We start from the raw sequence: 15,726 nt of genomic DNA on the forward strand, positions 1-15,726 counted from the left end.
CTGTTTGATGTAGCTGCCTCTGCATCAGTGATCTGGGATTTCTCAGTTTCAGCCCGACGAGAACCTGTCTCAGCCTGACACGCTGACAATTTATGCTAATTGGTCGGGGTGGGGCGGGCTGTGCAAAAACATAATGTCATATGTATGTATGTACAGTAGGCTAGATTGATACTCTATTCTCTCTCACTGTCTTCCATGCTTACACACATGCGATGCATGCACACACAGCTTTAGAGTTCTCCGTTTCAGCCTGAGCCCGACGGGACCCGAGTCACCCGACCCAGCCCGACGGGTTTGGGCTGACAATTTATGCTAATTGATTGGGTTTGGTTGGGCTCAGGCTTCAACTTACTAGGGTCGGGTCGGGATTTAATTTTTAGGCCCGTTGAGAACTCGAATGGGATTCTTAAATACAAGATTCGGGAGATCATACATTATTTTTTTCCTCTTATAGTGACTGATCACCTTGTGATGGGTCAAATTGATCATTATAAGCAGATGATCATTATAACATTTTTTTTCTCTTTATTTCTCATGCAGATTACAATCTAATTGACATTTACATTAATACAGTACATAGAAAGTAAAGGAATGTTATTGACTTTAAAAATCCATACAGTAGGCTAAGTTAGGCCTCCAGCTGTTCCAAACACAGTGGTCTCGGGTAGAGATGCCACCAATCTCTCTACAGACAGAGATGCCGCGATCTCTCCATATACAGACATGCACCAGGTATCGCTGCTGTATCTCGTTGGCTCCTTTTTAGCAGTGTATAAAAATAATAATAAAATTACTGTAGTTTTAAACAAATTTTCCATTGTTCTCAGGTGGGACCATAGGGTGGGACAAGGCCCAAAATTATCACTGTAAGCGGAGTATTGATCACTAAGCAAATTATTTAAACAGCATGTGTATAGGAATGATTCGGGACCAAGCTTTTTGATCAATATAAGCGGTTGATCACTATAGCCATGATCACTATAAGCGGATTCCACTGTAGGCTATTTCATTAAAGAGATTGTGCGAACCTGCACCAACTCTTTGTGAGAATGGAATAGAAGAAAGAGTTGGTGCGAAATAACCCGTAAAATGACATAAGAATCTCAATAACGGTGATTAAAAAAACGTATGTAATTATTTCCTAAATTCCCTCCCATCTCACCAGAAGGGGGTCTGTGCTCTAATTTTAATTCTGGGGAAACCCTGCTCTCCATGGGCTGTGGGGCCTGCAGTACCGTACAAGGCCGTCGCGGCGCTAGTGAGCACACACCGCTAAAGATGTGAAAATGGCGGAGCTACAAATGCTTCTGGAAGAGGAGATTCCAGCAGGACGAAGCGCACTGCTAGACAGTTTCACCAACTTGGAAAGAGTTGCGGAGTACTGCGAAAGCAACTATGTTCAGGTAACTGTCGTCTGTGTGGACAGGGACGGCGTGGTTTTTGCTGGACATCACCGGTACAACACGGTGGGCGAAGTGATGCTAGGCTAGCTGTTGCTAACTAGCTAGCGTAGATGCCCGATGTGGTGCAGCAGCTTGTTCTTCGGTCATGTTAGCTAGCCTTAGCTAAAGCACAAACAAACCGCAACCAAACCATTCTAGCCTAGAACTAATTCAGTTAATTGAAACGTGTTAACGTTGACAACGGGTTGATATTTCCGACATCACCGTGCCTGACTTGCACAGCCACCGTAAGAGCTATGGTGTTAGCCAGTTAGCTTGCTAGCTATCCCCTCGGCATCACCCACGGTCTAAATAACCAAACATTCGAGCCAGCTGTGTATCTCTCTGCGGGATTAATCTTTTACTGTCGATCAATCACCGCCGCTGCCGGAGCAGCAAATCGATCCGCTGGGGATGTAGGACGCGTTATCAAGCAAACTTATCTCTAGTAAAACAGCCATGACATGTTTTTTCCCCCACTCAACAAACACGGTTCATGATGTTCAGACTGAGCTTGACAGTTGTGCTGCTGAAACACTGCGAGCTGCTATAAACGTTAACTTACTACAGCAGCAGCAGCATGTATTTGAAGTATGCCTTTAATTAGCTAAGGTTTGTTATTTTCAGACCTTATGACTCGTTACATCTCATGGTTAAAATGATATTTTCTATGAACGATTAATCATTTAAAAAATGTGTAAACGTTTATGTTGATTTGCATAGCATTCTGGCAGGGGGATGTTTCAGTCTTATGCATGATTAGACCATCCCATTCAGAGCTTGATGTGACATTCTGCAGCATGATCAGCTTGTGATCAGACCCTGTGTTGCAGATCTAGATGCAGGTTATCTGATCTTTTGGGCAGAGCGTCTCTAATCTCAAACCTGGGCCTGCAATTACAAGATGTGACATTCCAATCAGTGTTTCTGAGAATAGATTATGACATGGTGTGATACTGAAATCTGACAGCTTTGATGAATAGGGCTGATCAGGTCTGACAGGTTGTCCTGGTTCGCAGCTTGCTGTCTGGCAGCCTGCCTCGGTTTCTTCTCGCCCTGCAAGGTTTTTACCACCTGCTGTCAGAAGGATGTTACCACATATAGATAAATTGTGAGACAGTATTTGTCGCCCCGTATGTGTAGTGGAATATTTCACCTCCTCTCTCTCATGCCTTTCTATTCTGCTTGCTCCAAGTCACTGTCAGACAAGTAGTTGCTTTGATAAAATGTATACTTAACTCATTGAGTGCCAAGGACGAGTATGTTCGTCAATTGGTTTAGTAACGTAGAGTGCCAAGGACGAGTATGTTCGTCAATTGCGTTTTTTGACGGTGGGACGTGGATCAAAGCCAGATCCATCTCCTGTGAAAGTATGGTGCATGTTGAATGTGTAAAAGCTATTTTACGGACCCATTAGGTGGCGACAGTGCTCTCCAGATTAGAGAAAGGCGAGGAAAAACAGCAGAAAAAGCCGTGATGAAACCATTCTCATGAGAATCGTTTGGCTTTTCGCTGTCGCGCTGGGAGGCGGCGCACAATGGTGGGGGGCTCCGAAAATAGACTCTGGGTGCAGCACACTTTGAAACGCGCAGCAGAAAGCCCAGAAAGCCCAGAATCGGACGCAGCTTCATCCCAGCTCACAACCGAAACCCCAGAAACGAGCGAGCCCGATCCAGACTCTCCCGACGAGCGGCCGCCATCCAGGCAGCAGAGACTCGCCTGACACACGCAGCACTCAGAACGAGCAGAGCCACCAGAGACACACCCACGGAGGAGGAGTTTGCAGTAGAGGGGGGTGGGGGTGCTGTTATATTGAAGGAAATTACTGTTCAGATGTTTCAGGTCAGAAAATATTAGCTTCAGAGTCAGTGATTTGATTGAAATGCTATATTTCACAAAAGGCTCAATATCTCAGCTTCTAGATGGAAACGCCAATTTTTTCTGTTTTTGACCTATCTTCTCCGGCTGATAACTAAAGAACGGAAAATTATATCAATAAACTTTTTTTTGCCGCTGATACAATAGAGTCTCATCGTTCTTTGTGCATGTTCGGTGTTTACATAGTAATATCACACAATATTCTGTGGGCCTCGAGAAATCACTGAAAACGCTCTGAAACTCTGGCACTGGGAACGTCCGTTCTCCAAAAGTGGCTGGCACTCAATGAGTTAATACTCCACTGTTTTACCCATTGCTACTCTCAATAAGAGCATTGGATAAATGCCTAAGCTGTAAATGAACAATATAATGTGTCTGATAATGCCGTGGCAAATTTTCTTTATTTCATTTCATTTTCCTTAAAAAAACTGAATGAACATGCCACAGGTGAGGTGTGTGTCTTACTCTTGTACTGTTATATATGTTATATAATCTGTGATACAAGTAATTTTGTGATGAATTCTAATAATTTACATTCCTGGGGGACCCATTTTCCCTCAACCTGCCTTGTCTACTACTACTTCCGTTTGGGCTTTCCTACTAAAAAGCCTTTTGACAACCTCCAGAGAACGGCTGAACTCGTTACTTTGAGCTGTGTTGTAGGTGGGGAGAGTGATAGCATCTGACGGAGCCAGAGAAATAGTGAGGTTCTTTTACTAGAACACGTGTCTTGTAGCTGCAGTGCATTCTGATGGTCTCTCCCCTGCTCCTGTGGGTGGAGAAAGTGGTCTCTCTCCTCTTCTTCGATGAATTTCTCCCTGTATGATTGTTGAATGTTTCTCGGTGCAAAATGGCTTCTCTGGAAATAAACCTTTGATTCTGAGGGACTGACACACCAAAACCTGACGTTTACCACTGATGTTTTACATAGCGATGCACGATATATCGGCAACGGCAATCATATCGGTATCGGCCAATGTTAGTCATTTTTTAAAGGAGAATTTCGTTTTTTTTAAAACTGGACCCATCTCCTGGCAATAAGTATGATTTGGCCACTCACCCAGCGATGTCCGCTGCGTTTCTGGCCGTCCTAGCGTTGTTTTGAGATCTATAGCATCCAAGTCAGTTGTAAAATGGAGCTGATTTGGGGCCAAGTGTGAGCCTGTCTTTCCTGCATCTAAATAGCTATTTTTATTCCCGTTTTCGCCACATATCGTCATAATGTGATCCCTCAACATCCACCAGAGTGATATTTCGCCCCAGGCCATTTCCTGGACTCTCACAGGGATCAAATTACCTCAAACGTGATCTCGGTCACCAAGTCTCGTCAAGTCCCGCGATACTTTCCTGCCGGCTGGCCAACTACAGGTACACGCTTTGCGGTGGTGGTTTTAACGTAACCTATGTGGGGTTTGGCGTAACCTATGTGGGATTCGAAATAACGAAGGTTATGCCAAACCCCACATAGGTTACGCTAAAACCACCACCGCAAAGCGTCCTACCTGTAGTTGGCCAGTCGGCAGGAAAGTATCGCGGGACTTGACGAGACTTGGTGACCGAGATCACGTTTGAGGCAATTTGATCCCTGGGAGACTCTAGGAAACAGCCTTTGGCGAAATATCACTCTGGTGGTTCTTGAGGGATCAGATTATGACGATATGTGGTGAAAACGGGAATAAAAATAGCTATTTAGATGCAGGAAAGACAGGCTCACACTTCGCCCCAAATCAGCTCCATTTTACAACTGACTTGGACGCTATTGATCTCAAAACAACGCTAGGATGGCCAGAAACGCCACGGACATCGCTGGGTGAGTGGCCAAATCATAATTATTGCCAGGAGATGGGTCCAGGTTAAAAAAAAACGAAATTCTCCTTTAACATATCGGCATCGGTCCAATGTTGCAATGGTAATATCGGTTATCAGTATCAGCCAAAAATCCCACATTGAGAGGAAACAATGTGGTAAATCATCTATGATTTATGGGCTTTTCCAAATGTTTTGGAAATAAAGAAATGCATTACTTTTTCAAATTCAGTGTTTATATGTTTTTCAGTATGTTCAATTTTGATTATCATAAAAATGTGTTTTTATACAGATCATATCGACATCGGCCAATATCGGTTATCGGTCAAAACAGTAATGTTAATATTGTTATCGGCATAAGCCAAAATCTTCATATCTGTGCATCCCTAGTTTTACATCCTGAAATCTTTTCTGATATCAAACTTCATTGGAGCTGCACTGTGAATATCTCGATGTGACGTCACGTTGTCTCTGTTTGGCCACTTGTCCATGGGAAGAAGAAAAAAATACACCACCAAACAAGACAATAAATCCGCCAATGGCCCATAGCTGTTTATTTATTTAAGGGTGTTTTTTAGGGTTGATTTTTCCTTTAACTTTTGCACACATGCTGTTGTACACTGCCATCCTTTCTGGCAGGTAACCCATCATCATATTCCATTGTAGAATTCTGCATGACTGGTAAACCAATAGGATTCATCCGCCGCTGTGGCCAGTTGACCAAAAATGTCACTTTGCTGCTCTGTCAGTAACATTCGCTACACCCCGTAGTTTTGCCACAGAAACTGTTTGTCCTCATGGGTGTAATTGAGCAACACTGCTCCCTTCACTCCCTTTGTAAAGATGGTGCTGGTTTATTTGTGGACTGTGTCAAATGGGTAATCAACGATGCCGTTGTGTGAATTGATAGCTAATGCTTGCAGTGAGTAGGGGTGTAATCCTCGCAGCTTGGCTGCGTTGGACAATGGATAGTCTGGTCTTGTTTATTTGTATAGCCCCTTATCCACATCATGTCTCAAAGGGCTTTACATAGCATCATCACTATGCAGTATGCCATATATACATACTAGATCATATTTATATGAGTGTTGTTTACGGCACCAAAAAATTGGTGCTGCTCAACGTGTCCTAGAAGATTTCAATGTGCTGGACAAATGGGAGAAATTCAGGTTAAATATTATCTATGTTTATTGAGCTTAAAAACAATAGCTAGTATTTGATCAGCATCATCACGGTCGCAGCTGTCAACTTGTCATCTAACTTAGTGACAGTCCAGGTTACAGGAGCGCTAATTGGAAGCTAGCAGGCATTAGCGTTTATTACCCTTTCTGTTGCGTTAGGAGGATCTATTACAAAATAATAGAGATGGTGGCACCCTGGCCTGCATCTTACACGGCTGTAGTAATGTTAATAACAGCAGTAAATAGCCCTGGGTTTAGTTTAGTCTCTCTGCTGTGCCCGTACGTGAAGGGAAAGTAGGATAAGAGAGAGGTGTGTGTGGATAATGATTAATGTTAGGAGAAACATGCTAAACCTTCATCCAGCTCCTCATAGCAACATCTGTTCACCTCATTTACCACAGCTAACTTACTTGCTTCTGACTCTGCAGGTTCTTTTCCACAGTCCCTGACTTTTAGTCAATACAGTAACCCAGATAACACTAATGTGTAACGGTGGCTAGCTTCCTAGTAGCACTACCTAGGCTGTGACTGACAGCTGCAACGCAATGTCGTAATGATGCTGAATTGCTGATAGGACAAGTGGAAATCAGCAGACTTTGTGACCGGAGAGATTTAAATGTGTCAGACTTTAACTGATTTTATCGGTAAAAGACCAGCAATTACCGGATAATGGAAACCTTGTTTATGTATACCCAGTTTACCCACATCATATAGCTGACATACTTCATATACATATATACTACACATTTTAGTAGATTACATAAATACATACCATACAATACTACACAAACACAGCATGTCTTGGACTGTGGGAGGACCCCCCCCCCCCCCCCCCCCCACCCCCACCACCACACACATACACACACACACACACGGGGAGAACATGCAAACCCCACACAGAAAGGACCTGGGTAGAGATTCAAACCCACAACCTTGCTGTGAGGCAACAGTACTAACTAACCACTGAGCCATCGTGCTGCCCCTTGTCTGACGGTTCATGCCCACCGAAAGCAATACATTTGCATGGACACGCCTTGGCCCTGTCAAGCCCTGCCCCGCTGCTGCAGCTTGGTTGGCGAGTCCCACCAGAATCTATCGCTTCTGGTGGGCATGAACCCTGAGATGTACGCTAGATTCCTCAGGCTGGGAGTCAAGTCATAGACTAGGGCTGCACGATTATGGCAAAAATCATAATCACGATTATTTTGATTGATATTGAGATCACGATTATTTAACACGATTATTCATTGACATTGAGAACATCATGAATTTATTGAACATTTACACTGGCTTTTCTTTTTAACATTGGATGTCTTTGGATTTTAGATAGGCTATAATTGAAAATAAATAAATAAGTGAAAATAAATAATAAAAGTGCAAAGATTTAGAAATAAAATAAAAACTAAAATAAATATACAGTATATGTAGGCCTACTATGTTGCAGTGAACTGCCACAACCAACTGCAACTATTAATCTACATTCAATATGTTGGTAAACATCTGAACTAGTAGGAACATAAAAGAGAGGGTAATATTAAGCCCCCGACGTGGGAATAGTAGTCCTTAAACCTCAAAACTAACCAAATGAGAACGCTAGTAACGTTTGTTTACATTACATTAAATTACTCATTTGGCAGATGCTTTTATCCAAAGTGACTTACAATAACACGTTTAGGTTCATAATAGGCTATTGTTAATGTTTATCTGTGAGCTCGTTAGCTGTTGATGGTAAATGGGTAAATGGCCTGCATTTATATAGCGCTTTTATCCAAAGCGCTTTACAATCAGTAGATAGTCTACATTCACCCATTCATACACCAATGGCGGCAGGCTACCACGCAGGGTGCCTACACACCATCGGGAGCAAGGAGGGTTAAGTGTCTTGCCCAAGGACACAACGACAGCAGCTGGGAGGGAGCGGGGATCGAACCGCCAACCCTTGCGTCATTGGCCGACCCGCTCTACCTCCTGAGCTAAAGCCGCCCCATTTGTTTACATTACATTAAATTACTCATTTGGCAGATGCTTTTATCCAAAGTGACTTACAATTAGGGATGTTCATCAATTATCGAAAATCGATAATCGATCGTTAAGGATTGGAATCGATCCTGTGGCATTTGGATCGATTTTTTAATTATTAAAAAAAAAAAAATTTTTTTTTTTTTTTTTTTTGGACTAGGTTTGGGTGGAATTCGTTCCTCCTCGCCCCACTCCATTGCACAGCCGACTAACGTGAGGTGGAGCTTCATATAGTCTCTAGTTTTCTGGCTGGGCACGGGCCTTTGTGTCAACAAAACTGTTTTAAACATGAGAAATTCACACCGGCATGCGCCGGGGACAGCAGTGTTGGAGAGGAGACACATTGAAATAAAGAGTTCATTGAGGAGAACACGTTGTCTTTCGTATTTTCTGCCATAGGCATTCATTTTGTTAAAAAAAAAAAAAAAAAAAAATTGAAAATATTGAAAATTTTCTAAGTATTAATAAAATCGATAATCGATAATTGATCGTTAATTCTCACCGATTATCGATTTTGGAAAATTTTCAAAATGAACATCCCTACTTACAATAACACGTTTAGGTTCATAATAGGCTATTGTTAATGTTTATCTGTGAGCTCGTTAGCTGTTGAATATGCGGTCTCATTGTAAAGAGTGTCCTGAATCGATGACTGTATGCGGTGGCAGTACCTAGATGAGGCTTTGTATTTTTGTTCGTTTAGCGTTTATTGCTTGGTCATAGACCACTTTGTGAGTGGATTTCAAGTGATTAAACGAAAGAGGGAGCGGTCGTGTTGCGGGGTGCTGCAGCTTGTTTGTTCCAAGTCTGTGGCTGTGATTGACAGGTGGGTCAAAACTCGCATCGCAATTCCGTGCTGTATATTCGCATCGCTCTTGATGTGTGGACCTTTAAACTCGGCGAAACCATAGTGTTTCCACCCCACATACGTTGTTTTACCTCTCCTCTCGACCAGCGGCTCTCTTTCTGTGACTTCTCTCATCTTATTCTTGTGCTACCACGGAAATAAGCGGGGAGGAGAAACGTGCTGGGGGTCTCTGTTCACATGACAGTACAACTCGAGCGGTGTGTGTTTTGGGCTTTGGGGGAGGGGCCGAGCACACGGCTGCAAAGGAAGGGGTGCGCTTGATTTACAACACAAGACAGAACGAGAGTGACAAGAGCCGCAAAATCGTTGTATGTCGATTATCTTGTTTTCATAATCGTGGACAGCCCAAATCGTAATCATGATTAAAATTTGATTAATCGCCCAGCCCTATCATAGACACAGCAGTACCACTTTAACGCTGTCTCTCCATCTGGTCTGATAACCTACTAGTGTAGGCCGATCCCACACGCTGTTACAATTTCATTATTGACACGAACAGTATAGCTCATTTTTCTTCAAAAGTGGAATCTAGCAAAACTCTACCAGTGCCAACTTTGTAGATGAACTGCCAAGGGCTGACCTGCCGAAACAAATTTTAACCAGCCAGAATAATATAATATTCAATATGGCCTACGTCTTTTATGGAAATATGTCACCCACCGCTACCATTCTTCAGTGCTTCTTTGTGTATAATAGTAGCACAGAAAGAACAGAGGAGAAAGAGAGAAGAGCAGATGTGTTGTTGCAGTGTGGCACTGGTGGGTGACACTTATTGATTTTGCTGCTTGCTGGCTGTTATTTTCGGACACTGCTCCAGATATGAAAAAGGCGCAAATTCAAGTCACTTTCCTCTGATTTCCAATGCGAACGTCATTCTTGGTACCTACTACCTGAATGTAGTATTGCACAGGGGAATTCTCTGATGCCATTACCTCATTCTCGTCTGGTTTTGGGCCAACATCTGATACCGGATTCAAGGACACTGATTCACATCTCCTTGGGATTCAGTGTCGGGTTGATTGCACTGGTCTGAGTCTGACACAATGGAGGAAACCCACTGTAGTGACTGTGCTCCAACTGTACGGCAGACACTGAAAGCAGCAGGTCTGATCGTTTTACAGCCACCAGGGGGATATCATGATGTGTAAAAAAAAATGGGGGGTGGGGTGGGGGGGATGCAGAGGAAGCGTCCATCTCCCTGTGAAGTTGTGAACACAGTTTCCCACCAGAAACATTAGCTGATGCATCTGGCCTTTGATGTTTCCGTCTGTGTGCCCACGGCCCAATCTCAATACTCTGCATCACACCGGCTGCAGCTGTTAACCTCCCCGTTAACTACAGTGCTATTAAAGCCGTTTTTCACTTTGCTAGATTTTTTATTTTTATTATTTATTTATTTTATTTACTTTTTGGCACTCAAAAGCGTGCAGCAGCAGTTAACCTGCAACACGAGAGCAACTGCCACCACTTGCCTTCAGGATTTTCTTCCTTCAGTTCACAGCCACTAGATGTCTTTGATTTAACGTTTACACAGCGTTCGCGCAAATTCCAAGTAGCGTCAAGTCAGGCAGTATAAAACGAAAACTTCCGGGTATAACCTTCGCAATAATGGCAATTAAATAAAGTAAATGCACGTGTAATGTTTTTTTGTGTGTGTTTCGAAAGATACAGAACGGAGATAAACTGGAAGAATATCTGCTCCCTTCGAAAAGTCAATTTTAACCCGTAGTGAGTCGACATTCTGATTTTTTGTTACTAAGTAATACAACATTTATTTTATTTTGAAGGTAAAAACGTCTAGCTTCCTGTATTCTGTATAATTCTAGTAGGTTTGAGGCATTTTAGGACTGAACATAGCAAAGACCTGTTTTGTTTGTACTGCTTGCGACTCGAGGAAATCGATGCATCTGGGCGTGAGTTGTAGGGTTGTTTAATTAATTACTTACTAACGTTATGCACAAACGATTATATGCCGTGAACGTTAGGCAGTTATCGCCCATTATGTATTTTTAGTTTTCACAACTGTGTGGTCATGCCCAAATTCCCCCACCCCCGCCGCCCGCCCCCTCTCTACTTTACAAACTCTGCGGAGGTGCTACTCATGTGTGAATGCAACATGCCTCATGTGTGAAAGGGTACACTTCACCTATCATCCGGGGCAGGCTCAGTGGGGGGCAACCCTGACCTGATCCGGAGTTCATGTGTGAAAGTGGCTTAAGTGTGTCCTGTGCTGTGGCGATAATCTGACCAATCCAATTCTAGCCAGTCAGAGGCAGAGGAGGGCGGGTCATGACTTTGGCTTCAACTCATTCAACTGTATGCTTCAACTCCTTGCCGTAGGCATGTAAACAGTTGTTTTTTTCCGCCTCTCAAACATGGCTGCTGCGGTCTTCACAAACGACCACAGCTTGTGGATAAAGCAGATGCACAGAGCGAAATATGGAATTACTTTGCTTACTGTCAGGGCAAGCCCATGGACACAACATAGCCCGTCTAGGGCTGGGTATCGTTCAAAATTATCGTATCGTTTCGATACTTTGATTTCGATACCGGTTCCTGAACTATGCTTTTTTCGATACCAATTTTTAGAAAAATCAAATAAATAATAATAAAACTGCATTACACATTGACAATTAAGATACAAATCTTTAGGTTTTTGTTTTCAAGTTTTACAGCAGAAAAAAATAAAACCTACTGTATTTAACATAACTTTAAGTTGTCTAAACTTATTGCTGTCCCTACAAAAAATATTGGAGTACTACAAAGGAAAGAAATGTAAAACAAATAAATCAGTGCAATAGTTTTCAGTGCAAAACGGAGAGTTGCAAATCAGTGTTTAATACTCACTCATGCAACAGAACGCTATTCTTGTCCAAACTGATGAGATACTCCACTTCATGCATGGAAGACAATAGTTGAGCATTGACTAGCTAGCCTATCAATATAGCCTTAATAATGGCACAAAGTGAATCCCATTTATATTCAACAAAGTATCATGACATCAGCGTTTGTTAATGAGTTGCTAAAAATACATAATGGGCGATAACTGCCCGCTTGCACATAATGTTAACGCAAATTACTTGAACTTCTAACGCTAGCGTTGCAGATCAGTGTTTAATGCTCAGTGCTGCAACAGAACGTCATTCAGCTCCACTTCATGCATGGAAGACAATACTTGAGCATTCACTGACTAGCCTATCAATATAGCCTTAATTAGGGTTGTCCGATACGGCGATACCACTTTTTTGCTGACCGAGTACGAGTACTGACATCTGGGTACTTGCCAATACCGATACCGAGTATTTAATTAGGGGTCGACAACGTGTTTTTGTTACGCCTTATGGTTAATTAAAAGATAACTTTTCAACATTATGGGTTTAATCATTTTCTTTAGTATATATTATCTGCAGAAGTACCTACTTTTCGCAAGACCACACACATTTCACATAATGGGTATCACCTATACTTGATAGTCTCTTCTCTTGATGGCTTATGAAACAAAAGTTTCCCATTAAATAAGGAAATAAGGTTTCCCATTAAATAAAGAAGTATGCTATGAATCAACCATTTAAGCCACATATCTGTACATCTCCTTTGTATTTGTTCTGCTGGTCTATTTTCATTCAAACATTAAAATAGAGGTTCCTCGTGTTCTTATGTTCATTATGTTGGGTCTCGTAGTTAGATTACTACTTTAATGTTTATTGTAAAAAACTAACTTTATCATGCTTTTATTTTGAAGGCAAAACCAATCAACCGGAAGTGAAATTGTGACAATTGCTGATAATTTCACGACATTAACGTTACGTTCCACTTTTAAAACGTTAAACTTTAAGGCAGTATGGATTACGGGACACGTAGCACGTATTACAACGATCTGGTAAGCCTTTGCTTGTTCCAATCCACAGCACTGTGTTGTCTGCTAGAAGAGCAACTAATGTTAACCTGTAAGTTGAACAGAAAGAAACAAACAGAAACAAACAAGCTGTTATAGTGAAGCTTCTCTGCATGCATTAACAGCTGTGTGAGCCTGACGCTGGCTTGCTACATTGAGGTTAATGTCACGTCGCATGCCGTAGGTGTAAAGTGGTATCGGGCACGTGGCCGTGTCATCGGGCGAGTACGAGTAAATAAATAAATATTTATCTAATGAAGCCCGTCTGGCCAGACAGCAGCAATGTGACCGACATCGGGGGGAAACTAGAGTAAGGACTGTGTTTTCGGTTCATGAAGGAAACTTGCTACTTGTAGCTATTGTAATGTGGTTTTGACCAGATAACGTTAGCTGCTTGCTAATGGATTTTCAAGATTCAAGATTTTTACTGTCACTCCGTAGTACAAGTATCTGACCACCTGGTCAGAAACTCTGCTAACATTACCGTCTTGTGTGAAGTAATGCAACCCTAACGTTACTACCGTTATGCTTATGGTCATGGAACATTATTGTTTGACTGCAAAATACCAATTTTCCATACCAAAACAAAACAGCGTCATTGAGCCTATAAGCATGCAACATGCTTGCACGCCGCGCTCTAATACGGCTGGTGATTGGCTGTCATGTAGAGGCATGCAGGAAACGTTACGCCCACTTTAGCCGGTGTGTTTGTTGTGACTGTGAGCCAGGCGTGCGGTGCGGATATAGTATACAAGAAGTTAGCCACTCAAGCTACTCCTATCCTGGAGTACCATATGGCGAAGATGATGAAAAGCAGGAAAAGAAACAGAAACAACACGGACTGGTTTCCACAGACAAGAGAAATAATTGAGAGGTGGGTCAGCTTACCGCAAGTTAGCGGTTATCAGATCCCTCAGTCTGACAAATCCATGCATCTGGCTGTGAGTTGTAGCTAGCATTAGATCGTTTAATTAATTGCCGCCGTAACGTTATGCGCAAGCGGGCATTGTGTATTTTTAGCAACTCGTTAACATACGCAGATGTCATGATAGTTTGTTGAATGTAAATGCGATTCATTTATATTGATTGGCTAGTCAGTGAATGCATGAAGTTGAGCTGTCTCGTCAGATTTGACAAGAATGACGTTCTGTTGCAGCAGTGAGCACACTGATCTGCAACGCTAGCGTTAATGTTTAATTAATTAGCGTTAACGTTATGTGCAAGCGGGCAGTTATCGCCCATTATGTATTTTTAGCAACTCGTTAACAAACGCTGATGTCATGATAGTTTGTTGAATATAAATGGGATTCACTTTGTGGCATATAAGGCTATATTGATAGGCTAGTCAATGCTCAACTAGTCTTCCATGCATGAAGTGGAGCCATCTCATCAGTTTGGACAAGAATAGAGTTCTGTTGCATCAGTGAGCATTAAACCCTGATTTGCAACTCTCTGTATTGCACTGAAAACTATTCCACTGATTCATTTGTTTTAGCTACATTTCTTTCCTTTGTAGTACTCCAATATTTTTTGTAGGGACGGCAATACGTTTAGAGAACTTAAAGTTATGTTAAATACAGTAGGTTTTATTTTTTTCTGCTGTAAAACTTAAGATGGGGGGAAAACTAAAGATTTGTAAAATAATTTCAACGTGTAATGCAGTTTTATTATGCCTCCGCCGGCGATAGCCAGGCCGGAGGCATTATGGATCCGGGTTGTCCGTCCGTACGGCCGTCCGTCCGTACGGCCGTCCGTACGATGTTTGTTAACGCGATATCTGAGGAACGCCTGGACGGAATTTCATAAAATTTGCCTCAAACATCGACTTAGACTCAAGGATGATCTGATTAGATTTTGGTGGTCAAAGGTCAAGGTCACTGTGACCTCTCGAACGTCATTTTCAAGCTTGTTAACGCGATATCTCAGTAATGCCTTGACGGAATTTAATCAAACTTGTCTCAAACATCGACTTGGACTCAAGGATGAACTGATTAGATTTTGGTGGTCAAAGGTCAAAGGTCAAGGTCACTGTGACCTCTCGAACGCCATTTTCAAGCTTGTTAACGCGATATCTCAGGAATGCCTTGACGGAATTTAATCAAACTTGTCTCAAACATCGACTTGGACTCAAGGATGAACTGATTAGATTTTGGTGGTCAAAGGTCAAGGTCACTGTGACCTCTCGAACGCCATTTTCAAGCTTGTTAACGCGATATCTCAGGAATGCCTTGACGGAATTTAATCAAACTTGTCTCAAACATCGACTTGGACTCAAGGATGAACTGATTAGATTTTGGTGGTCAAAGGTCAAGGTCACTGTGACCTCTCAAACGCCATTTTCCAGCTTGTTAACGCGATATCTCATGAATACCTTGACGGAATTTCATCAAATTTGCCTCAAACATCTACTTAGACTCAAGGATGAACTGATTCGATTTTGGTGGTCAAAAGTCAAAGGTCAAGGTCACTGTGACTTCTCAAACGCCATTTTCAAGCTTGTTAACGTGATATCTCAGGAATGCCTTGACGGAATTTAATCAAACGTGTCTCAAACATCGACTTGGACTCAAGGATGATCTGATTAGATTTTGGTGGTCAAAGGTCAAAGGTCAATGTGAGCTCTCGAACGCCATTTTC

General features: G+C 42.2%; 1 protein-coding gene across 5 annotated transcripts in view; it reads left to right on the forward strand.

Moving 5' to 3' along the window:
* The first annotated feature begins 1,273 nt into the window (after positions 1-1,273).
* abi2b (abl-interactor 2b) overlaps positions 1,274-15,726 on the forward strand; it is a 49,420-nt gene continuing 34,967 nt past the window's right edge. For all 5 annotated transcript variants that reach the window (XM_083633837.1, XM_083633838.1, XM_083633841.1 and 2 more), the window contains exon 1: positions 1,274-1,403. In XM_083633837.1, coding sequence (XP_083489963.1) covers positions 1,287-1,403 — 117 coding nt within the window. In that variant the 5' untranslated portion in view covers positions 1,274-1,286. The remainder of the gene's footprint in view (positions 1,404-15,726) is intronic.

The sequence above is a fragment of the Poromitra crassiceps genome (genome assembly GCF_964638095.1).
Source record: "Poromitra crassiceps genome assembly, chromosome: 3".
In the NCBI taxonomy this organism is placed as follows: Eukaryota; Metazoa; Chordata; class Actinopteri; order Beryciformes; family Melamphaidae; genus Poromitra; species Poromitra crassiceps.